Source organism: Heterocephalus glaber, unplaced genomic scaffold, assembly GCF_053883595.1.
Source record: "Heterocephalus glaber isolate CG9 unplaced genomic scaffold, H.glaber_assembly_v1.0 deba00001600, whole genome shotgun sequence".
NCBI classification, from domain to species: Eukaryota; Metazoa; Chordata; class Mammalia; order Rodentia; family Bathyergidae; genus Heterocephalus; species Heterocephalus glaber.
The window spans coordinates 30,126,926-30,153,128 of record NW_028258372.1 but is presented as its reverse complement, the minus strand read 5'-3'; the positions used below and the strand labels follow the sequence as shown (position 1 = coordinate 30,153,128).

General features: G+C 38.4%; 1 protein-coding gene and 2 long non-coding RNA genes across 11 annotated transcripts in view; 2 read left to right on the top strand and 1 right to left on the bottom strand.

Annotated features, from left to right (window-relative positions):
• The window catches only part of LOC101699653 (uncharacterized), a 128,129-nt gene extending 113,432 nt beyond the window's left edge, over nucleotides 1-14,697 (top strand). For 4 of the 6 annotated variants that reach the window (XR_015444187.1, XR_015444188.1, XR_015444189.1 and 1 more), the window contains 4 exons: nucleotides 5,748-5,940; nucleotides 6,038-6,092; nucleotides 6,633-6,832; nucleotides 7,255-14,697. This is a non-coding gene — a long non-coding RNA (uncharacterized LOC101699653). Of the gene's footprint in view, nucleotides 1-5,747; nucleotides 5,941-6,019; nucleotides 6,093-6,632; nucleotides 6,833-7,254 lie in introns of all 6 variants that reach the window. The other 2 variants (XR_015444192.1, XR_015444191.1) reach the window with 2 other exon arrangements.
• Nucleotides 14,698-14,790: 93 nt separating this feature from the next.
• Rgs2 (regulator of G protein signaling 2) lies at nucleotides 14,791-18,198 on the bottom strand. Its single transcript, XM_004862770.4, has 5 exons — nucleotides 18,003-18,198; nucleotides 16,772-16,873; nucleotides 16,609-16,670; nucleotides 15,920-16,086; nucleotides 14,791-15,654 (listed from the first exon to the last, which is right to left on the bottom strand). The coding sequence occupies exons 1-5, from the start codon at nucleotides 18,110-18,112 to the stop codon at nucleotides 15,460-15,462; spliced, it is 636 nt and encodes a 211-aa protein (XP_004862827.1). The 5' UTR covers nucleotides 18,113-18,198; the 3' UTR covers nucleotides 14,791-15,459.
• Nucleotides 18,199-18,333: 135 nt separating this feature from the next.
• The window catches only part of LOC106010911 (uncharacterized), a 169,453-nt gene continuing 161,583 nt past the window's right edge, over nucleotides 18,334-26,203 (top strand). Inside the window, exons 1-2 of one of the 4 annotated variants that reach the window (XR_015444193.1) lie at nucleotides 18,334-18,572; nucleotides 23,079-23,234. This is a non-coding gene — a long non-coding RNA (uncharacterized LOC106010911). The remainder of the gene's footprint in view (nucleotides 18,573-23,078; nucleotides 23,235-26,203) is intronic. The other 3 variants (XR_015444194.1, XR_002388831.2, XR_015444195.1) reach the window with 3 other exon arrangements.

Genomic DNA, 26,203 nt, shown 5'->3' with positions numbered 1-26,203 from the left:
AATACCCGGTACCAAAAACAAAACAAAACAACAACAACAAAAAAAAGAAAATGCATTGGAGATCTCCAGCACAGAGGAGCAGAGCTGCCCCCAGCACTGAGGAGGTGAGCCTTCTGGGCTGCCGTATCACTGCCGCCAGCACAGAGGAGCAGAGCTACCCCTAGCACTGAGGAGGAGCCGTCCAGGCTGCCATACCACTGCCCCCAGATCCAAGGAGCAGAGTCATGCAAAGCACAGAAGAGGTGAGCGGTGCGGGTGCCAGCAGCACAACACCTCCTTGAAATGAGAAGACACGTAAACAAGTCTCAAATCCAGACTTCCAGATCACCTAAAGCAACCTCAAAGGGAAATGAGATGGAACAATCTGATACTCAACCACCTGGACTCCCTGAACTGGCAACAAAAGAGGAACTGGAAAACATGAAATCAGAAATAATTTCTCAGATAACAGCAGAGATTGTGCTCATAGTGCAAGATATGATTAATAAATCTAGAGAGGACACAGATAAAAAAATAGAGGAGCAGAGGAACATGATGTAATCCTAACATAGGAAGCAAATGGAATCCATAAAACTGATGCAAATAGATTTCCAGGAGATTAAAAACTCCTTTGAAAGTTTACACAGCAGAATGAGCCAATGTGAGGACAGAATTTCAGAAATAGAAGATAAGATTGCAATTTTTGACCAGGAAAAGAAAGATTTCTTTCAAATAGTAAGGGACTATGAGAAATCAATCCAGCAGCTGCTAGACGATGCAAAGAAAAATAACATAAGAGTGACTGGAGTCAATGAAGAAAGAGGAGAGAGTGCAGATGACATTAAAAAAACTGTTCATGGAAGTGATGGCAGAAAACTTCCCGAGCAGGGGAAAAGAACTTGACATACAGATAAGTGAGGCATACAGGACTCCAACTAGCCTTGATAAAAAAAATCTACACATAGGCATATAATTGTTAAGATTCCAGAAACACAACAGAAGAACAAATTTCTACAAGCAGTTAGAGAAAAGAAACAAATCACATACAAAAGAAAGCCCATCAGAATCACAGCAGACTTCTCAACACAAACCCTCAAGGCAAGAAGAGCTTGGAGTGACATGTTTCAAACCCTAAAGGAAAACAGCCTCCAACCCAGATTGATGTACCCTGCAAAACTATCTTTCAAAATTGATGGAGAAATAAGATACTTTCATGACAAAGAGTACCTTAGGAACTTCATGAATACCAAACCAGCACTCCAAAATATTTTAGACAATATCCTAGGAAAAGACAAGGAGAATCACAACCCTAGGAAGCCCAGCAGAATGAATCCAACAGGCACGACAAGAAATTAAACATAAAGAGAGAGAATCCAACAAAAAGAAAAAGTCATGACAATGATAAGTTAATATGTATCAGTTAGAACCATCATTGTTAATGGTCTGAATTCACCAATCAAAAGAAATAGACTGGCAGAATGGGTCAAGAAGCAAGATCTAACAATATGCTGCATACATGAAACAAACTAAATTAAAAAAGAAATTCATAGACTGAAAGTTAAAGGGTGGGAAACAATACTCCATGTGACAGGAACCCCCCAAAAAGCAGGAGTAGCTATCCCCTTTGCAGATCAAGTGGATTTCAAAACAACACTGACTAAGAGAGACAAAGAAGGACACTACATCCTTGTAAAGGGAACAATCCAACTGGAAGAGATGACAATCATAAATATCTATGCACCAAACACTAGTGCGCCCAACTATATAAAACCAATATTAACGGACATGAAAAAAATCAAATAAGCACTAATACAGTAGTAGTGAAGGACCTCAATACCCCACTGTCACAAATAGATAGATCAACCAGACAAAAAAAGTAAGCAATGAAATACTAGAACTCAATTAAACTCTTGAACAAATGAATTTAACAGATGTTCACAGAGTGATCCACCCCACAAAATGAGAATACACATTCTTTTCAGTTGCATATGAGTCATTCTCCAAAATAGACCACATACTTACTCATAGAACATGTTTAAGTAATTAACCTGATGCTGAACCCCAAGCTTCTAGAAAAAGAAGAGCAGGACAACCCCAAAGCTCATACAAGGGAGGAAATTTTAAAGATCAGAGCAGAAATCAATGAGAACATACGAAAAATCAATGAAGCCAAGAGTTGGTTCTTCAAAAGAATCAACAAAATTGACAAACCCTTAGCCAACCTTATCAGAAAAAGGAGAGAAAAGGCCCAAATCCATGCAATTAGGAATGAAAAGGGTGAAATTACAACAGACCCAGCAGAAATCCAGAGGATCATCAATACCTACTTCCAGAACCTATACTCCTGTAAGATGGAAAACACAGAAGAAATGGACAGATTCCTAGATACGTATGAATTACCACAGTTGAACAAAGAGGACCTAAAAATTCTAAACAATTCAATATCCATCAATGAAATTGAAAATGTAATTACAAACTTACCAACTAAGAAAAGCCCAAGGCCTGAAGGCTTCACTGCTGAATTCTACAAGACATTTAGAGAGGAACTACTGCCACTACTGTTTAAACTTTTCAACGAAATTGAAAGGGAAGTGATACTCCCAAATTCATCCCTAGAAATAAGCATCACCTTGATCCCCAAAGCAGAGAAAGACTCAACTGAAAGAGAAATATAGGCAAATTTTACTAATGAACATAGATGCAAAAATCCTTAATAAGATACTGGCAAATAGAATGCAGAAGATCATCAAGAAGGTCATACACCCTGATCAAGTGGGATTCATCCCAGGGATGCAGGGATGGTTCAATATACGAAAATCAATCAATGTAATACACTATATCAATAGAGCCAAGGACAAAAACCATATGATTATCTCCATAGACGCAGAAAAAGCATTTGACAAAATCCAACATGCATTTATGATAAAAACCCTACAAAAAATTGGAATAGATGGCCTCTACCTCAATCTGATAAAACCCATCTATGAAATCCAACAGCCAATATCATACTAAATGGTCAAGAATTGACATCCTTCACAACAAAATCAGAAACAAGACAAGGATGTACACTATCACCACTCCTGTTCAATATAGTTTTGGAAATATTAGCCACAGCAGTTAGGCAAGAGAAAGCAATGAAATGAATAAAGAAAGGAAATGAAGAAGTCAAATTGTCATTATTTGCAGATGACATGATACTCTATATAGAAAACCCTAAGAACTCCACCAAAAGCCTTCTAGACTTAATAACCAAATTCAGTAAAATAGCTAGATACAAGGTCAACACACGAAAATCCATAGCTTTCCTCTACACGAATACGAGACTTACTGAGTGATAAACAAGGCAAACAATTCCTTTCACAATAGCATCAAAACCCCCTGAAATGCCTAAGAATCAACCTAACAAAAGAAATCAAAGACCTCTTCTCTGAAAACTGTAGCATTCTGAAAAGAGAGATTGAAAATGATATCAGAAAATGGAAAGACATCCCTTGCTCCTGGATAGGAAGAATCAACATAATGACCATACTTCTAAAACTGTCATATACATTCAGTGTGATCCCAATTGAAATCCCAGCAGCATACTTCATGGACCTTGAGAAAACAATCCAAAAATGAATTTGAAACAAGAGGAGATCTAGAATAGCAAAAGCAATTCTTGGCAACAGAGACAAGGTAGGGAGTATCACAACCCCCAAGTTGAGACTATACTACCAAGCTTCTGTGATAAAAAAACAGTATCATACAGGCAAAGAAACAGACCTGAGGAGCCATGGAACAGATTAGAAGATGCAGAAACAACTCCTGACACACTCAGCCACCTCATCTTTGACAAAGGAGCTAAACACCGTCACTGGAGGAAAGAGAGCCTCTTTAATAAATGGTGCTGGAAAAATTGGGTTTCAACTTGCCAAGGATTAAAATTAGACCTATATCTCTCCCCATGCACTTAATTAAAATCGAAGTGGATTAAAGATCTAAATTTGAAAACAGAAACGCTGAACTGGCTGGAACAGAAGTTAGGTAGAACTCTTGAAGACATTGGTGTAGGAAAAGATTTTATGAACAAAACCTCAGTTGCCCATGAACTAGCACAATCAACAAGTGGGATCTCTTCTTATTAAAAAGCTTCTGCACAGTAAGAGAAACCACCCACAGTGTGAAGAGACAACCCACAATGTGGAAAAAATTTTCACCTGCTGTTCCTCAAAGGTCTACTATCTAGAAAGTATAAAGAATTAAAAAAAATCAGACCTCCCAAATTTAAAGACCCAATCTAAAAATGGGCATCTGAAATGAACAGACATTTCTCAGACAAAGAAGTAGAAATAGCAAATAAATACATGAAAAAAATGTTCATCATCACTGGTCATTTGAGAGATGCAAATGAAAACAACGTTAAAATTGCACTTCACTCCAGAAAGAATGGCTGCTATCATGAAATCAACCAATAACAAATGCTGGCGGGGCTGTGGGGAAAGAGGAACCCTGCTCCACTGCTGGTGGGAGTGTAGACTGGTGCAAGCACTGTGGAAATCAGTATGGAGATACCTCAAAGAACTAGGACTGGAAGTCCCATTTGACCCCTCTATTCCACTGCTGGGGATCTTCCCCAAAGAATTAAAAGAATCATACCACAGTGATATATGTGCGCCCATGTTCATAGCAGCACAGTTTGTAATAGATAAAACTTGGAAGTAGCCCAATTGCCCATCAACTAGAGACTGGTTAAAGAAGATGTGGGTTTTTAAAAATAAATTGGAGTACTACTCAGCCATAAAAATGAGAAATTAGAGACATTTATAGCTAAATGGATGCACATGGAGCCAATACTCTTTAGCGAAATAAATAGGACACACATGTGTAAATATCAAATAGTTTCTCTAGTGTGACAAACTGAAAGTGTAAATAAGGACTAAAATGTATAATAGATAATGTAAAATAGGAAGAAAAGGGCCAAAGGGGAAGGGGAGGTGGGAGGGGTAGGGGAAGGGAAAGAAGGAAATGGAATTAATATGAGAAAATGAAAAAAATGGACACAAAGTCTTTGTAAATAGGGAGGGATGGAGGGGTTAAGGGAGGGCAGGGGTATGGGGAAACAATAAGAACCAAGAGAGATTTTATAAAGGTACAAATTTCCAATGAGGAAAGTCATTATGTTGTATACCTTAAATGTACCAATAAAATTAATTTTAAAAAAAGTACAACTAGCGGGCTGGGGATTTAGCTCAGTGGTTCCATCACCTGCCTCGCAAGTGCAAGGACCTGAGTTCGATCCCCGGTACCAAAAAAAGAAAAAAAAAAAAAGTACAAGTTCCTTTTACCATGTGTGCAGGCCTGAGATCTGTCCCCAGAACCACCAAAGGTGGGAGGGTGATGTGGAGATATATTGTGCAAAACCAAACAAAACAAGGAGTTTATTATGGAGAAAATCTTGACTGTTTTCTTTTTTGACAGTGTCTCTCACTATGTTGGCCAGTCCTTCTGTCTTAGGCTCCCAAGTAGCTGAGAGTACAGTCATATGCTCAAATTACCTTTATTAATCCTGAATAATTGAAAATCACAGGAACATGGTACATCTTTCTGGAATGACAATGTAATTTATTAATATTTTAAATTTATAATTTCTTAAACTTAAATGGGAAAATTAGGAAGTATTTTATAAAAAAATGAGTGTTTAGACAAAACATGAGTCTTCAAATAAATGTGATGTTTGCTTGTCTCCCTAGGCCACTGGTTATATAATTCATTTATCTGGGCTTTTACAGGACATTAGCAAACAAGTTTGTACTACCATAAAATAATTAAGCTGGGGAAAGAAACCTTGGACCCACCTTTGGACTCCGAAGCTCCCAGAAGCCCACAGAAGCAAAAAACATGATCTTTCCTTTGGAGCTATATCATTCTGCTTAGCCTGACAATCACAGCATCTTGCCCTGCTACGACTGAATTAAAGTGTAGGTATGTGATTTAAACGAGACTAAGTCCTTTTTTGAGTTCATTCACTTATTTCTTTTTATATATAAAACCTAAAAGACAGGTATTTTCTTCTTTCCAGAGTTGCACCTGTAAGGAAAAAGAAACTTGGCAACAGTGATCTGAACCTCTAACAGGTGCACCACTGCCATCCTAGTGAAATAAGCTTGTCGATCCCTTTTACTCTAAAGACTGTGTGGCTTTCCTGACTTGAACTGAAAGAATATTGAGCAATGACTAAAATGCCATAGAAGTCTGTGAAAAACAAACATTGTACTATATGACTATTGCAATCCACATTTCACGATGTTTTGTCGCACCAAAATCATGTTGAGAATCATTGAAAGACTTTCAAAACATAGATGACAAAATGTAAAATCTTGAGCAATGTGGGGATGATACAAAACTGGTATATTGGAGGCTTTGTGTAATGGCCATAAAAAGCCTGATCACTTTCATTCAAAGCTCGTAAAGAGTTAATAAATTAATAAGAATAAACCAGACAACAGGGGGAGGCCAGCAGAAATATCATGGGTTTGAGGTTAGTGTCCCCGAGTAGAGCTCTTCTATTTCCTCAGACAATCCTCAACTTCTGGGAGTTTAACTTTATAATGGTGCTAAAGTGATAAGCGTTCAGTAGAGCTGTAATTCAAATTTTGAATTCTACTTTTTTTCAGGTTAGTGATACCAAGATTCTAGGGAGCAGAAGCCATGCAATTACAAGGGTAAACAACTGATCCCCTGTAGTGCACTCACTGTGTTGCTAAGCTGTGACACTCAGTAGGTTAGGAATCTTAAATGCAGTTTCCACTTATGATATTTCCAGCTGAAGATGGGTTTACCAAGTCATGGCTCCATGGTGAGTCTAGGATCAAAGGTAAGTCAGTTCATATTTTTGCCTCATTTAATTCATCTGTCTTATAAAAATATTTTCTTTATACTTCATAGGGTTGTTTGAAAAAATAGATCATATTAAAAGCTAAGAAACCGGTTATATAAGACTGTTATACCGTATTGTAACTACATTTAAAAAAGTAGCTATTTGCCAAGTTCAGGCCAGCAAACCCTGTTAGAGACCAGTGAGGATGTGAAAGACAGAGAATATCTTTGTCAGGGGGCAGGGTACTACACCAGAATGGAGTGAAGCCCTGAATTGACTCAGACCCCCAGATTTATTGAGGAACAACAAAGGCATAGAGTTCTTTCGGGCACAGATGCTTGTTTTAGGTAGTAAGGCAGGCAAGCAGGGCATGGTGACAATTTGGGTGAATAGTTAACTTTCATCTGATGTCCCCCCAGGAGCTACCTTGTTTTCCCCACAAGGCACATCTCTGCCGGAGTTGACAAAGCACCCCATCTTCTACATGTGTTGGCAGTCTTCCCCCTCCTGAGTCAACCCGAGCAGACCCTGACTCATCGGTTATTGCAAGGAACTCCACAATTATTTTAGTTGAATTTTCTGTCATTGTAGATAAAACTGCAATTTTGCCATATCTGAAAACAAATGACTTATTTCACATGTACAATGCCATTTAATCCATTAAAAAGCACAGTAAAAATTTGAGTATGATTATCTACCTTTCAGAGAAGCTTCTGAAAACAAGCACACTTTGAGAATGTGGCTGAATTAAACCGTGGTTCCTTATCACAATGAAGCTTTCTGGGCAGTGGAAGAGGATTTAAAAACAACTGTTTCAGTGCACTGAAGAAGAAAGGGTTTTGTTATATTTAGTGTTTGATTGATTTATACTTTATTATATTTTATACATGATGTTTTCTTCCCAGGCATAAATTTATCCCAAAATCCTCCCTCTGGTATTAACTTTATTATAAATGTCTACAGGGTAATTGATACCATGAGAATATATTTAATTTCCCTCCCATGTGATTCTAATATTCAGAAGAGAAACACATGTTCTTAGAGGAAGGGAAAATGAAAAAGCAGGAAAACTGCCTACAGAGAAAAATTTCAATATAAATTCTACTAGAACAAATATCTGGGAGATTACAGATATTAAATGCATCCTCCAAGAGAGTAAATTCTATTGTGTGAAATCCGAGTGATTTATCCTAAGGTAAAGAGAGTTCTAGAGATGAAATCAGGAAGTGACAAAGCCTTCTAATGTCAGTTCTTGTTTGCTGAGAGGTGACCACCTGCCAGACAGATAATAAGAATGTGACTCTCAGATATCTGACTCGCAGCTCATACTTTTAACCATTTTTGGTGACAGCTTTCTATCTGCTGAGTACCACTCTAAGCACTTTATACCATCTCAATTAATCTGTACTAGTAAAGTAGGTATTAATAGCCCGATTTTAGAAATAAAGAAACCGAGACTTAGAGCAGTTAAATAACATGCCCAAAGGCAGTTAGCTTTTTCTCTTTGTTTGTTTTTAAAGACTGGACTTATTTTTTCAGAGCAGTTTTAAGTTCAGGATAAAACTAGAGGAAGATGGTGAGATTTCCCACATACCCCTCGCCCTCACATTCATTGTCAGTGTCCTCCCTCATTATCAATGTCCTGCACTACTGTGGTACTTTTACTACAAAATCATGAACCTACACTGATACATCATTATCTCCAAAAGTCCACACTTGTATTAGGGTTCATTCCTGGTGTTGTACATTCTATGCATTTGGGTAGAAAGTTAGGTTTTCAAGCCAGGTCTTTCTGTGACTATCAACTCTTAGTTGATTCTAAGGACTGAGCTTTAGGAGATCCTGACGTCTCACACAGGTAGGGACTGTTTCTGCATGAATGTTGGGTCCTGGTCTTGACCTCCCGTCTTATTATGGGCTGGTGGAATTCTGCTCCACCAGCTTTTATGACAGTGATTGCAAACTCACTCAGTCTTGACACTGGAAGGAAGAGTCGTTTGTTGAATAGGCATGACAGAAGGTTCCTCTGCAGTTTTTGCACACATTCTTCACCAGGCTGCCATCTTCCTAGCAGAGCTGACCCACCTGCACCCTTTCAGAGAGAAGTGTCTGATCCTGCTATTTATAGAGTGAGCCTGCAACCTGTGGCTTTCTTCCAGGGGCTTTTTTAGTGTAATATTTTCCTCTTGAATTTTGTATTTCCCATCCTTGGATTCAGGCTTCTGGGACTCTTTCTTGAGATGCTTCTGCTGTTTTGTAGCCTGCCTTCCTTTCTTTTCTTTTTTCTTTTCTTTTTCTTTTCTTCTTTTCTTTTCTTTTTTTCTTTTCTCTTCCTTCCTTCCTTCCTTCCTTCCTTCCTTCCTTCCTTTCTGTCCTTCTTTTCTTTGTTTTGGAACTGGAAATTGAACTTGGGATATATTCTCATCTACGTCCCAGCCTTTAAAATTTTTTTTTATTTTGAGACAAGATCTTACCAAGTCATCAGGATATTCAGGCTGGGCTCAAATTTGTGATCCTCTTGCCTCAGCCTCTCAGAGTGCTGGGATTACAGGTGTGCATCACCACACTCGGCTTGTAACTGTCTTTCTTTTTCCCATAAAATAGAACTAAACATTCCAACTCAAGCTGTTCCACTGCTTGGTGAGATCCTCCTCTTCCAGCTGCAGACTGTTGATCTTTTCTCTAAAGTCCTGTTAACGATGTGGTTGTCCAGCTCAGCAGACAGACAGCCTTTCTCAGCCTGGCGCAATCTTTGTTATAGTTGTTTAATGGTACCAGCCATATGATTAGTTTTCTCTTCCAAGTGACTGTTTAGTTCTCCTTTTCTATTTTAATCGTAAGTTTGAACTCTGCAACTTGAAGCCAAGTTAGTTCGTGGTTGAGAGCCTGAGATCACCCAGCTGCTGCTGCAGAGACACCAGACTATCTTGCTTCTCACAGACTTTTCTCCAGGGTCTACATGGTCCATTCCCTCCTGTCTCATGCTGATCTGTGTGTCCAGTTCTTCTGAACATTCAGTCATAAGTGTCTCCTTCTTTAAATGCTTTCTTGCACCACTTAGCTCTTGCCTGTCTCAGTTCTGTCTGGCTTCCTGGGGAAGGGGGCGGGGGAGACTCAAAACGAATGGTGCTGGAACAATTATACTTCCATAAGCTAAATACATAAATAAGCTTCATAACCCATGAAAATTCAGAATCGATCCTTAAATGTAAGACATTTAACTTTTAGACAAAAATTTTCGGAAAAAAATAGAAAATCTTTAGGACATAGGGCTACACAGAAAATTCTTAGACTTAATATAAAAAACATGATTCATAAAAGGAAAAATCAATAAATTGGAGTTTATCAGAATTAAAAACTTTTGCACTGTTAAGAAGATGAAGAGGCCAGGCATGGTGGCACATGCCTGCAATCCCAGCTAATTCTAGTTTTAGAACAAATACAAAATACACATAAAAATTTAGCATTGTGGCACTGACATTAACAATTGTGTACAAAGATTCATTTTCTTACTAAAAAAGTCCTAATTTTCTTCAGCTGTGCGATTGCATTCTTATGCTTATCTTCCTAGCACTTTTACAGAATGTTATAGGACAGTGATGGCCAATGTTTTAGAGCTTTCAATGGTACAAACAGTGCACTGCAGGGTATGTGCAATAGGTTTGCTGCCACTTCTATAAGATATATGTAGATTTGAGTTCTGAAACAGAGCTAGAAGAAATGCAAAAGAAATAGAACGTTAAGTCTTGATATTTAGTTTAGGATGCCCAGTGGCCACATCAGTATGAGAATATACTGTTTTGTGCCAAATGGAAGTGGATATTGTAAGGTTCCCTGCAAAGAGGGCAAAGGTCTACCAAGCACCATCTGCTTTTCCAACCAAGGCTTTATGTCTCATCCTTCTTGGACTGTACTACAGCTCATGCACACTGCATATTTTCCTTAGTTCTTTCAGTAGTGCAGCTTCAAAATGCTCTCATTATAGATTACCTGAGGTTGCATTCTGAAGCTAAAGGCAGAGTAGTTTGTGAGGGGGCTGGGAATAGGCCCATGAAATTCAAAGTTGCAAATGCATTTCTTAAAAAAAATCAGGTTCCTCCTCACCCCAAAGTAGACTATAGGAAATAGTTTCTTCTCACTTTCCCATTTGTTTCATTTTTCTTTTTCATTATTTTGATATTGGTGTGACGTCTGTACATGTTTTAGATATACTCCAGCAAGATAAACACAGAGCCTTACTCCTACGGGAAGTTTCCATATGGGTCAGTGCACTTTTTAAAACATATAAATAGCAGATTAATTTGGGATTTGAGAAAACTTGACATTAAGACCTTGTTTTAGTTACTTTCTTCATTGCTGGTACAAAATAACTGGCATCCACAATTTAGGGAAGGAGAGTTTTATTTTGGTTCACAGCTGGCTCCAAGGCAGGGTGGCATGGCAGAGGGGAAACTGCTCATGGCATAGCAGGCAGCAAGCAGACAGGAATCAAGGGAGGAAGAGGGGAGATAGCCCCTTCCAGGCCATACCCACTGGGATCCTCCTCCTCCAATCAGGCTTCACCTCTCAATATCACATTTAGCTATAAACGTATTGGTAAACGAATCCACTGATGAGTATCATGCCCCTGTGGTCCAATGACCTCACAAAAGCTCCATCTATGAACTCATGAGGCTTTGGGGAGATATCTAGATATAAACCATAACAGACCCCATCCAAGATCCACATACTTTAGTTTCCTCTAAATTTGCAAAGCAGAAATATAGAGTTAAAATGAAAAATTATTACAGACTCCCTAAAAGGTCTTATTTTTACAAAGGATTGCAGTATATTTAAATGAAATTGTTTATGTCACTGTATACATTTTTACTTAAGACTTTCTTAATAAACTACTGAAGGAGTGAACGAGTTTATCAGATTATCAATGCACAATGGGTACTATCATCCATGTCTGAAACTTTATTAGTTGCACTGAAAATTAAATAGAACAAATAGGAATGGTTATTATTGAGTATAAAGTTGGAAAATAAGACTGATACACTTTAAGAATATTTCAGGGAGGAGAAATTTGATCTGAGCCTTGAAATTGATTCAAAAGGCATTTGAGCCAGACCCAGGAGATCTCTGTGTGTGTGTCAGAGCTCACCATTCAATAGTGGTGATGTTCTCTATAAAGCGAGACTAATTCCTTTTATTGTGATTTGTGGCTAAGATACAAAAACTACAAAAACACTTCTGCTAAAGACCTATTCCCTATGAAAATTTTTGTGTTTTTGAAGTACTGGGGATTGAATCCAGGATCTATGCACTAAATTATATATCTCCAGCCCTTTTAAAATTTTATATTTTGAGGCAAGGTCTTGCTAAGTTGCCCAGGCTGAGTTCAAACTTGTGACCCTTCTGCTTCACCCTCCCGGAGTTCCGAAATTATAGGTGTGCACCACCATAGCCAGTTTGGGTGATCATTTTAAATGATTTCAATGAAGCTCACGTATTACCTCTCTGTGCTCACATGATAGTTAAGATGTAATTTTGTATTCTATTCATTGTGGCTGTATGAAATTACTGTAGTTTGGAACATCCTTGTGCTTAAAATATAGGAACAATGAAATATCAAAATAAACAGACTGGACCCTAAGTGCATGTGAACTCAAAGAAAGCAGAACATTAAGTAACATTTCTTTGTGGAGATTTGTGGTCTCTAATCTTAAATCTATTTCAGTTTGTTCCACATTAGGGAGCATTGGAAAATGTCACCTGAATAAAGCCTGTACTTTTAGCAGTCCTCCCCCCTTTACTGTAATCTGGGTTCTACTTGTACTAAAGGTCAAAAGTCACAGAGAACAGTAAGCCTAGTAAAAAGTACTGCTTCTTTTTTTTTCCAATAAAAAAGTTTTACAAATAATTTTGGACATGTCAACCAGTGGAGCTTTTAAAATCTTGTACTTAAAAGTTGCGTGCGGTGGCATGTGCATGTAGTCCCAGCTACTCAGGAGGCTGAGGCAGCAGGATTACTTGAGTTTGAGGCCAGCCTGGACAACTTACAGACCCCATCTGTACAAACCAAACCAAACCAAACCAAAACAAACTAAACCACTAAATCTTGTCCTTATTTTTCTGTACAGTCTTAGATACTTATTTCATCAGAATTTGCTTATATTTTAAGCCTTATTCATTCAATAACTATTTCTGTATCTCTCATTGGGATTCAGTGAACAGAAAAAGGCACAAGGTCCTCAAGGTGAAATCCATGCTGTAGTTGAAGATTATCATATAAATTATAAAAATTAATGACAATTTATAGCTGTTAAATGTTCTAAATTTGAGAACCTGGTGCCGTGAAGTCATCTAAAAAGGGATCGGGGCTGGGTAAGGAGGTCAGAGTAGACCTCCCTGGGGTAGTGGCAATTGCACTGATAGGTGAGAGCTGAGGAATAGCTAAAATTGTACTTGGTGCAGAGGAACAAAGACGTACAAAAGCCTTTTGGGGCCAATGGGCATGGGACCTCCAAGGGAACCAAAGTAGGCCAGCGTAGCTTGTACAGAGAGCTGGGGGAAACACAGAAACGGTTGGAATGAAGGGTCAAGCCTTGCAGGTATGAGGCCATAGTAGGTAGGAATACTACTTTTATCCTAATGTTTGGGAGAACTGTCAAGGATTTACAAGCAACAAAAGACAAGATCAGGTTTGTGCCTGAAAAGTGTGCCTAGAATTAGAAAGCAGAAAAACCATTAGGTGGGGAGGAGAGTGAGCAAAGGGAGACGTGAGACAATGCACCCGTCTAGGCTTCAGATGGTGGCACTCTGACCAGGGTGGTGAGAAAATAAGCCAGAGGGAGCCATGGGGTGAGCCAAACTGAACCTGGTGGCAAAGTAGCTAGATGGCACGACTCCCGGGTTTCTGTTGGTCAAAACTTTTACAAATCAAGGCTTATGAAGACGAACTTATTCTCTGAAGAAATGTCACGTTTTTCAATCTCTCAGGAGCTTGTGCTGGCTCCCAGAATGTCTGGAGAACGTGAAAAATAGCACAATCACAATAGAAACAGTGTTTAAACTACTGGCATTCAGTTTTTCCTTTGGTAAATCAGAAAGAAAAGCACTTTATAGTGCTTTACAATTTCTAAAGTCCCTTACTACCTCATAGATACCAGGGAGAAGGCAGGAGGTGTAACGTGAGGAAGTAGGGAGCAAAGGAGATCGAAAAGCAGCCTGCTGAAGCAAATGGCATTCCTTTTTACATTAGCCAGTTTGAAAAATAAGAGATTTAAGCCCTTTCTCACTCATCTGGGAAAAAACACACAGCTAGATTAAGAAACAGAAGTGCACACTTCTTTTGCCTTTATCATTATCTAGTGTAATATAAACAGATTCTTTGTCAGTCAAATGAAGGCAGGAGATTCAGGAAAATTACGAGATTTTTGTATTGATCCATCATGTTAGAAGCAGTTTGTATGTAAGTTTCTTGAAAGCTTATGCCAGTACCTTGGCAGAGCTTGGAACCAAGGGAAATAATAAAAAATGCAGGCCTATATTCACGTGGTTAGCTTCTTGATCAAGAAGCCTAGTGATGTGAACAATTTTGATCCTTGTCTCTCCATTTTTTTTTTAGTTGGTCCTTAGTACTCATGAAGGGCTCTAAGTAAATGCTTTAATTTTTATTAAAAGCCAAGCTTGGTTTTTACAAGATTATATTAAAAAGCTTCAACCCAGAGTGGTTTAGGGAGTGATTTGACTTTCTTAGGTCCACATAATGCTTACAGGTTCAAAAGAGAAGAGTATCTTTCCTGCAAATATAATTTCTCAGTTCCAAGAACTGTTGTTGCTCACTAAACAGGCATAAAACTGGTCAACTGTGATGTCTCTTCTTTACTAGAATATTTTTCCTTGAATCTGTCATATTTCCAGTTACCAAAATCTACTGAATCACACCTGAACTCAAAGTACTAAAGACATTATTTATCAAAATAATTTATTAAAAGTATTCAAAGACCACTTCAATATTTAGCTGCCTTCAAGACAGTTTTTGGCACTCATAATGGACACTGTAGTTTTCTACACAATAGCACTCATTCTATTTCACACACCATTTTACGATTCAAACAGACCTTTGCAGTTTCAACAATACATGAGACAACAGTACTGATGATCTGTAGTCATAAGAACTTCAATACTCTTACACATAGTAAACATTTTAATGTTACTTAACTCTAAAAACTAAAACTAAAACTAAAACCACTAGGTGATAACACGGAGTGATTTAGGGAAAGATGTACAGCCAGCTAGCTAAGGCCACATAATCCCAGATCTATTGATTTTAAACGCTTCTGGACCAACAGCACTACACTGTATCTTCATCTCACTTTCCTGCTTTTCTAGTGACATATACCACGTTCAGCTATTATTCCTCTCTATGCTCATCACACTGCACAGGAAGCTGCTCTGATACCAGTAACCTAGACTGTCTTCCTGATGATTCTCTACCCAACTTTGAATCAATAGTTCTGAGTGATGTTTCCTGTACACTCAGGCTGAATTCAAGGTCAGTCTTTTTGGCAGGTCTCAGCCTTTCCCTTTAGGAAAAAGAAAGAAATGTTCTCCATTTTTGGACTCCTTCTTTCATCTCATGTGGCATGGGGCTCTGTGGTGATCTGTGGTTTTTTACACAAGTCCTGGTAGAATTCTGACTCCAAGAAACGGGGATAAGAGTTGTTCTCCATCAAGCTGTAAACTCTTTTCTGGGCAGTTGTAAAGCAGCCACTTGTAGCCTCTTGTATATTTTGGGCAATCAGAGTTTTGGTCTGAAAGTCTATGTTTATCTGAAATAAAACCAAAAAGAAAAAAGCGGTTTATATGGTATTCAGAGTTAGAAACTGAACTTTAATATTTGAAAACAAAAAATTTAATGTGTGATTAGCTTCACCAGCCAAATCTGTAGAAACTTAAACCTAATTGAAATTTAGGATAGTGAAGGGAAATCCTTTTTACTGCTTTTGACCTGCACTTAATTTGATGCTTGCAATTTTTTTGCTTTACTTTGGTGCTAAGGATGTCCAAATTTTGCTGAAATGAGGAACTTCTTACCTCTTTTGGAGCTTCCTTTTCTATGAAGTCAGTATATATTTTTCTTGCTTTTGAGGACAGCTTTTGGGGTGACTTGGTTTTTTTGAAATCTTCACAAGCCAACCAGAATTCAATATTTTCTTCACAGAACTCAGATTTTAAAAAAGCCCTGAATGCAGCAAGACCATCTGAAGTGGAGAGAAAATCGCAGAATGTAAAGAACTGAATGACCAAATAATTCCTTATGTTTGTCTAATATTAGCATTAGCAGTTTTCTGGATTCCACTCAAACCTGTAATCTTCAGAATTTAACTTTTTAAAGTCTAAGATGCTAGAAGGCAAAATGCTTAAATTGGTACTCTGCTACAAAAATACACTTAACTTTGCTTTCAATGCAACAATAAATATTTATAGGACAGCCATAAATTCTCTGGTAACTAGGGATCATGTAATGGAAAAGCTGACTCAACCTTAACTATGGGCAACTGTCATTTTAGTTTTTAGGCTAATTTTTCTTGCCAACCTAGAGTGAGTATCACATGCATTTCCATGACTAAATGCTGAGAAATAGATGAGAGAAAAGCAGGCTTTCTGCTACAGAGATTGTAAAGTCAAATTCCCCTCTGCAAGCTGCTCATTTATGATGTGTACACAACCTTTCTAGACTCTTGTGATACTTGCAGTGCATCGAATTCAAGAGATTAACTTACATTTACTTGCTAGCAATTCATCAAAGGCTTCTGACCACAGCAGTGCTTCCTCGGGAGAAGGCCTGTAAGAGAAGTTCCACCCATTAACTTGTGCACATCAGAGCTCCCCTTCCAGTTCAGTAGCCAGGGATTCATATTTGCAAGTACAAGATTCCTGACTTACTTGATGAAAGTTTGCTGTTTGTTTTTCTTGCTGGTTTTGGGCTTCCCAGGAGTAGAAGTATTTTGCAAAAAGTAACTCAAACGGGTTTTCCAATCTTTTAGGCTAAAAAAGAGAAAAAAAAGAAATTCACTAAATGGCAATGCTTGAATATACTATTGCAGCTGAAGGAATTTTTACTGAATAAAGTCACCCAGTAGCTACAAATCAAATATGATAAACCAAGACTCAAGTAACACTCTAATCCCCTTAACATCTGAACCCAGCAGGTTATGTACTGAACACAATTTCATTCATTCACCTGACTATAGAACCTAGTTTTACAACTAGGTTTAGGACTAAAATCACTAGGATATTTAATAAATATAGCTTGCATAAATTCAGCTCGCAGAAATATGCAAATGCTATTTCTGGTCCACAAAAGACCATTTCTCTGCAAGGTTAATCACACTTCTGCGGAATTTCTCACTTCATGAAAAGGACAATGCTTAAAATGCATTCAGCCAGTTGATGCTCTTTCCCTTTCTACCCTTAGAGCAGGAGGCTGTGGACTAAGCCCGAGGAGGTTGTGTACAAAGAGGGGTGTGTGACTGATGCCCCGACCAGCGCTCGCCTTCTCCCCACCCACAGGGCTCCTTCAAGCAGATACTGCACAACAATTACTTATTTCACAGTCGTGACTAGGTGAGATCTGCTCTGTAACATACAAAAGTGGATCTAAAAGGAATATATTCAGCATCAGCCAAAACATCTCCATCTAGCACTTGTGTAAGCTGATCAGAACTCCCAATGCAACGCAGTAATGCCGGGGACGCATTTCAGCTGCAGGATTCTGATATCATTTTATTTTTCAGTATCACACATTTCAGATGCATAATGAATATATTCATCACGGAGTATTGGCACATATACATACTGCATTTTGACCCTTTTTACTTCCCCTTTCTCCGTCTAAATGCAGAACAAAAAGCCAACCTGCAACATCTTTGCACATCTACCACCTCCCTCATGTCAAGATTTTCCCTCAGTTCCTAAACTCTACCCAGGTGGCCTTCCCTCGCACGATAAGTACATAGTAAAGATTAACCCCACGTAATAAATTAACTTTTTCCTGCGGAGGCGCAGGGTACAATTTTTGCCAAGGTCAAAGCTGAGGCCAGAGGTTTATACGGAAAATAAACTGGTCAGCAGTGAGCAGGGGGATCTCAGAATAGAGAAAAAAAGCCGTACTCACAGCGTTCGTTTCATCTTTTCCCGTTTCTCCTCGCTCTTGGATCCGTTGCCTGCGCTCTTGTCCATGGGTACACAGTCGTGCTGGACAGCCAAGAACATAGCACTTTGCATTATCTTCCCTGCAGCCGCACAACTCCGACTGGGAGGCGAGCGTCTCGGGATTTAAACCGGGCTTTGGTGCGCGGGCGGGGCTGCACGGTGCCGTACCCGCCCCCGTGGAGCGCGGATTGGCCAGTTTCAGTCGGGCACGGGGCGGGGCCAGTGCCAGGCCGCAGCAGTCACGCTGCCGAGGAAGGGTCTCGAAGTGAGGGCGGTGCTGACGTACGCGGCTCCGGCGTCGTGCGCAGGCAGGCGAGGCGCGGCGGCGGGCGGGAGCGCCCTGGGAGCCCAGAGGCTCCTCAGTGAGAGCAGCGCCGCGACCTTTGCAGAGGCGTGACAGCGGGGCGGCCGAAGTTGGCCGCGGGCCGCCGGGCACTCGCCCTCCCCAGGACGGGGCAGAATCTCCCGCAGCAAAAGGTCGCTCTGCTCCCTGCTTCTAGTCAGGGTTCGGTGGCCTTATTTTGAATGAAGAGTGGGTTTTTAAACTTTCCTTTTTATTTATTTGTTTGTTTGGTTTGCTTAAATTCTTTCATTGGTGCATTTTAGGTATACAGTACGTTCACATTTATCATTGGGTGCTTGTACCTGTACATGATGCATTTGGTTCTTATTTTTCCCCATTCCCTGTGCGCCCTTCACCCCCTCCACCCTTCCCTATTTACATAGACTTCGTTTCCATTTTTTCCTTTTCTCACAATTTTTCCTTTCCCTTCTTTCCTTTCCCCTTCCCCTCCCACTTCCCCTACCTCTTTGGACCTTTTCTTCCTATTTCAGATTATCAATTATTCGTTTTAATCCTTTTAACCCTTATTTACACTTTCAGTTTCTCACACTTAGAGGAACTATTCGTTATTTACACACGCGTGTCCCATCTATTTCACTTAAGACTGTGGCCTCAATATGCATCCATTTAGCTATAAATGTCTCTAGCTTCTCGTTCTTTATGGCTGAGTAGTACTCCATTTTATAAAAAAAACCACATTTTCTTTATCCAGTCTTCAGTTGATGGGCGCTTGGGCTGTTTCCAAGCTTTAGCTATTACAAACTGTGCTGCTATGAACACGGGTGCACATGTATCGCTGTGGTATGATTCTTTTAATTCTCTGAGGAGGATACCCAGCAGGGGAATAGCTGGGTCAAATGGGACTTCTAGCCCTTGTTCTTTGAATTTATTTATTTCTTGAGCATGCGCCCTGTCTTCTCCCCGCCCCCTTTCTTGTTCATATGGTCAAGTTTTAAAGACTCACTTGAAACCACCTGCTTTGGAAATTCCTCAGGGAGACCCTTGCCTAGTTGGCACCTCACAGCAGCTCCCTGGAAATGGGGAGCCAGAGACACTGAAAGGGTTGATTACCCAGGGCCCAGTGGAGTGACCTGCTCTGCAGCTCACCCAGGAGTCTTGGAATACTTTGGAGAATGAACATTAGTCAGGGAGGAAACGGGAGAAAATGACTTTGTCAGAAGACATTGCTTTAATGGGTTTGCATTTTTGATCTCTACTAGTCACATGGGTGGATCCCTCTGTGGGGTTGCCAGGGTTGTTCCTCTGGAGCCCTTGAGAGCATCTCCTGCTAAAGAAGTCATAAATCTTTTATGATGAGAGATAAAGAGGGAACCACAAAGATTCTGCAGCTGTAATGCACCAGAATCATTCTGGTGCAATGAGTTAGGATTTTCTCCTGAGTCATTCATTGGTTGCTTTAGAATTTATCAGAACATTCAACTGTCAAAAAGCATGTGTAGGGGACTGAGGCTAGGTAGGAGGATGGGGAAGTGTTAACAGTTTGCTTGAATAAGCTTCATCTGTGAAGTCTTCAAAAACCATCTCTCAGATACTTTTGCAGCCTTAAAAATGACTTGATAGGTACAAGTAGATAATTCAAAACAATCTCTTTTTGAATAAAATTACCAGAACTACACAAGGGAATTTTGAAGTTGTTTTCACATTAAGCCTCTAGGTAGTAAGATGAATAGCAAGGTATTGATTGAGCTTCAGGATTCTTCTAGCTTTATATTAGATTAAAAAAAAAATCGAGACGTTCTTGTGTCAGGTTCTATGGAGATGCCAGTAGTTTGAGCTCAGAGTTTAACTTGGAGAGCAAAATCTGCAGTTATTCCTCAAAAGAAGTTACTTTATTGTGCAAAGGAAAATCATTTAGATTTCAGTAATACTTGAAAATATGCTTGTAAAACTGTAAGAATATAATTTTTCTTATGAATGTGCTCATCTCTAAAAAATTTTGTATAAGCTTCCTGTGTATGACTTTTTGGTGATTCGATACTTATTACATATGTGTGATATACAGATGTATTTGCCACATTATGTGTAATATGGAGCATATTCACCTTTTTCACCAATACAAACCGAAAAATATTTTTCACTTACAGTCTTGGGTATTAGAATATAGATGTTGAAGTTCATTGGCAGGGCAGGAGTTCTGCATAGGGGAGAAGCAGGTGGGGAAGAGGAATAGAGGGAAAGAGGAGAAAGGGAGGAGGGAGGTGCTGGATTTGTGTCTCTTGAGAGACTTTTAATAAATACTAAGTAACTGTTGGGACAGTCACTTCACGTTTACTTGAACTTCCTTTATTTAAATAGCATTCTATTTTAGTCTCATAGAATGCTATTTAAATCTTACTTAAATTCTAAAGTCCTATACAAATTTATTGTTAATTTGCATTTTAATATGAAAGAAATGTCCAAAAGTGTGGCTTTTCAATAGAAAAAGTATGAGGAGTAATTGAGTTAATTAGGTTATAAATGTGTAAATTCTATTAAAATTAAGATAATGTTGCAGGTTTGTAGAGTGTCAAGTTCATAGTAGATATTTAATAAATGCTGTTTGGATAATAAATAAATAAATAAGCAAAGTAAGCAAATCAACATATAAACTCTTAAGAGCTCTCCAAGCCAAAGAAGCTCAGTCATCTCTATTAGCAAAAGTGAACATGCATGTGTCCATGTAAGCAGCTGGTTTAAATACAGATGATCCTAGATGGTTTTTGTATTTCATATAGTATTTGCTTTTTTTCCTGAACTCTTTCAGACTGACAACTAATGCTAAGACCCCCAAGTTTTCCCCTGAAAATTAAGTGATTGGTCACTAAATGTGAATGTAAATCATTTTATCATTTTTATATCTACCAGTAATTTTAAGAGTTAAGGCAATACCTACTGCAGACTGAAACCCTTTCCTTAAAAGGTTGCCATGTTGATGTCTTTTTAAAGATAGGCTGACATATATTTGAAGTGAAAGCTACAATTTTTGATGACTTCCCTTTGGGTTTTTTGTTGCACTTGGCTTTTAGGTAAATAGTATTGCCTCATATTAAGATGACACACATTTTCCATTCTATGGTGGAGGAAGAAACAATGCTGTGGGTTGTAAAAGTTGCACAGCAAAACCACAGCTTGAGAGCGGTTGAAACTAACCATCCATTTTCCATGTTGGCTCTACCTTGCCCTCTACTGGACAGACAGTCTGAACACATTGGCGAGGGAGATTCTTGGGGTGGGTCTTGAACATTTTGTAATAATTAAAAAGTTTAAGTTACAGAAGTCAAATTCAAGTTTCTGACAATATTCAAGAAATACTACAAAAAATGAAAGTTTACCCGGCGGCCGGGGATTTAGCTCAGTGGTTTCGTCGCCTGCTGCGCAAGCGCAAGGACCGGAGCTCGATCCCCGGTACCAAACAACAACAACAACAAAAAACTTTACCGGCCACACTTCTCTATTAATTACTGTGAACTAAAATGTTTATGTGTACTCTCATGCTTTAGAAATCTAGGAACCAAGACATATACTTTAAAAAACACAGAAGTGTCATGCTGGGTCTTACTCTGTGATTTGCTTTTTGTCAGAAGTATATTTTAAATATGTAGTTCTTAAATTTGTAAGAACTATAACCATGTTTCTTAAATTGTAAAATCTTAAATAGGTGATTAGTTGAAAAACAAGAAAAAAGTAGGGAATGAAATGCAGAATAGCAAAGAGGATGATGAATAACTAGAAAAAAATGAAAATATCTACTACCAATAATATTTTAAGGATGTATTACACCTGTTTTTCTTATTTTATCTAATTTAACTTTATTTGGTCAAATATTCTATCAGAGTGAACACCTGATTTTGCAAGATTCTATGCCCTTTACCCTTGCTTATAATATGATAATGAGATTTAAAAATTATAAATTTCTGAGAATGTAATTTTCATCCTAATGTAAGAAACTAAGAAAATGTTTTTGTTAGGAATCAATCAAGATTTTAAACAAATACTTGCATGTATCATAGAGGAATTAATACTTTTACCAGTGCTTGTATTGGTAATTCCATTTAGTATATACCTCCATGGTTCTACCTTAATTTTATCCATTCTGTAGTGTGTATTATACTTCAAGTACAGGCAGAGTTTACTTAAATTTAATAGCCCCTCTTTACTAAAACATTGAGATTCTCTTTGGAAACCAATAACAGGCACATTTGGAAGTCTTTTTATTCTGACTGAAAATACTAACATGCTGTATATATAAGTATCTGTAATAAGTATCTATATCTTTATGTTAAAGACTACTGGACCAGGGATTTAGCTCAGTGGCACCACACCTGCCTTGCAAGCACAAGGTCCTGAGTTCAATCCCTGGTACCAAAAAAAAAAAAGACTGTTAAGTGTGAGGTCTAAACTAGGGTATTATTTCCTTTTGCTGCTCTCTTTTTGTGCATGGAAAACCAGGAGAGAGAAGGTGACTATAAATATTTCTTATAAAATATTAGTGACATAGGTAGTGTACAAAGTATGTATGTAATGTTAGGAATCTTTCTTGGCATTTCTTCTGACTGGAATTTTACTTTTTTCTGCAGAAATTGAAGTACCAAGTGTCCTGTTGAGTATTTTTTGAAACTTTGGTATAGTAAATTAGTGATATAATTTCAGTTGTTTATATATTATTAGTCATTGAGAGTCTTTTTTTTTTTCTAGGCATGAAGAAAGGGTATTGCTCATCTAGGTGATGATAAATTCATTTGTGCCTCCCCGCCCCCACCCAGAATACTGACTGCTCCCTATGTAGAGTCTTAATCCATCTTAGACATTGATTTTCATGGACTACTTCATACAATAGTGATCTGGAACCCTGTGAGTATTCACGCCCCAAAACATTTTTGAAACATAAATTCTAAAATCTCTTCAGAAATACTTGGGAAAAGAAGAATGTTTTAATGCCAGTAGGCCTTGACACATTGTCATGTTGTAAATATTCAAGTCGTCAATATTGAGGTAATGGCACTAGTGTCCCCAAAACTTCCCAGCTTCTAAAGACAAAATAGTTTTGCATTTCTTTTTATAATATACCTTTAAAGGAGCAGATTGATGGGATGGGTTGTCCATAATCAGGACATTTGCCTTTTGTTCCTTGTTGCTACTCTATTTTAGTTATGACCTCAGGCAAGTTGCTTTACATTTTTGTGCCCAGGTTTCTTATTTTTAGGGTGGAAATAATGATCATGCCCTTCTTTTGTAAAGAAGTTACTAGAAAAAGTTCTAGAAATGGCCTTTGCAACTTGATTAACGATAGTACATAGTGTACGAGGCTGGGCTTTAGAAAAACTTTGTAGGAACTAGTCTATTCTAGGTGATTATTTTGCCTATTTTGTTGTTTCTTTCCCCCTAAAACCTCCTGTTAGATGCAACTCCTGGAGTGGGATGTTCCTCTTTAGGTGGGAAGATTGAATTAAATGAAATCTTGAGTATGATGCAGTTTAAGAAGTATCAGACGTGTCTGCTCCTGCTTAGGGACTGGTACATTAGGGATGGAAGTGGCCTGATGCAGTTTCTTGCTCTTGTATTTCTGACACAGGAGGATTGCATCTGGTCTACGCCCAACAATGGCCACTGGATCGCAGGCCATCATAATTGGATACTCATCTTTTCTTAGGGGATCTATTCATCCTTTGGATTTCTTGATGGTCCTTCAGTGTTCTAAATGCTCTGTTGGGCACATCAGTGACACAAGTTTACTTAGAAAAGTTTTTTGAAAAGCAAATTTAGATTCACAGAAAATTTGTGAGGAAGGCATAGAAATATCTCTTATGTTTTCTACCCTCACACGCATAGCCTTCCCGTTATCAACATCACCAGAGTGATAGATTTGTTATATTATATTATCACATCATTCGACACATCATTATCTCTTAGGGTCTATAGTGGAAATTAAGGTTTATTTGGTGCTGTACATTCTATGGATTTAAACAAACGATAGGGATTTACCATTATGGTATCATGCAGAGTACTTTCACTGCCCTAAAAATCCTCTCTTCTATTTATTGCTTCCTCCTCCATAACCCTTGGCAACTGCAACTATTGATCATTTTACTATTTCGATAGTGTACCTTTTCCATGTCATATTATAGTTGTAAACACAGTGGATAGTATTTTTACATTGGCTTCTTTCACTTAGTAATATGCATTTAACTTTCCTTCCTGTCTTTCCATGGCTTGATAGCACACATTTTCTGAAGGTCCTACAGTGTCTTAGTTACTTTCTTGTCAGTGAGGCACATTACCTGACACCTATAACTTAAAGGAGCAGAGGTTTATTTTAGCTCATGGTTTGTAGAGATTTTAGTTTGTAGTCTGCAGGCTCTCAGGCAGAGAGGCATGGCAGAAGAGGGCTGCTCATGGCTTGGTGGCAGGAAAGCAGAGAGAGTGAAAGGAGTAGGAAAGAGATAAACCCTTCTAGGCCACACCTCCAGTGACCCACCTCTCCTAACCAGATTCCTCACAGCAAGTTGGCTATAAACTCACCAGTGGACTCATCCATTGATGACTATCATACCCCCATGATCCTATCACTTCCCCAGACCCCCAGCTATGAGCACATGAGGCTTTGTGTGGACATCTAGATATAAACCATAGCACTCAGTTTATCCATTCACCTCCAAGAACATTGTGGTTGTTTTACAAGTTTTGGCAATCTTAAATTAAACTGCTGTAAACATCTACATTCAAGTATTTGTGTGGATATGTTTTTGTCACCTTTGGGTACATGCTAAGCAGCGTGATTGTTCAGTTATAAGCTAAGAACATGTTTAGTTTTTTAAGAAACTACCAACCTGTCTTCCAAAGTGGCTGTACCATATTGCATTTCCACCAGCAGTGAATGAGAGTTCCTATTGCTCCACATCCTCACCAGCATTTAGTGCTGTCAGCGTTATAAATTTTGTTCATTCTAGTAGGTGTGCCGGGATACTTCAATGCTGTTTGCTGTTTGAATTTGCATTTCTCTGATGGCGTATAATGTGAAACATCTTTTTGTATGTTTACTTAACATTTGTATATCTAGAGAAGTGACCCAGTTTTTTGGTTAGGCTGTTTACTTATTGTTTCAAGAGTTTTTATATTTTAGATAACAGTCTTTTATCAGATATATTTTCATTTCTTTCCCTTGTAGTCCATGGCTTGTCTTTTCAGTCTCCTGACATTTTTTTTGCATTTTTTTTTCAAAAATTGAGGCATAGATAGACTTATCAGGAAGAGTTAGAAAGTAAAATAGGGAAAGAACTTCAGCCTGAGAATCTGATGGGGGTACAACTCTAATGAAAAGGATCAAACTGGCTTGTTCACCAAAAAAGGAGACAAGCCTGGATGGATTTGCTGAGGTGGGCCAGGATTGTTGATCATTATCTCAGTTCTGGGTTTTGCCAGAGAGCTTCAGGAGAAGTCTTTATTTTTTGAGTGGGCAGTTTGGTCTCCATGGGATCATTATTTCTGGCAGAGCAGAAAATTTAAATTTCAGTTAAATCCATCTTATTATTTCTTCTGTAGTTTGTGCCCTTGTTGTTACATGTAAAAGAGTCACTACCAAATGAAAGATGACCTAGGTTTTCTCACTTTGGATCACCTAGCAGTTTTATAGTTTTGTATTTTATGTTTAGGTCTTTAACCCATTTTGAGTTTTAAAAAAATTATAGAACTACTTTTTGAAACATTTAAATTCTTTCTCAAAAATGTTTTAGAAATGTCCAGCTTTCTACTTTTTAATCTTTTCATCTATTTTCAAAAAGTGCTCCACTATTTTTACAGGGTAAATTCTCTTTGCATCGAAT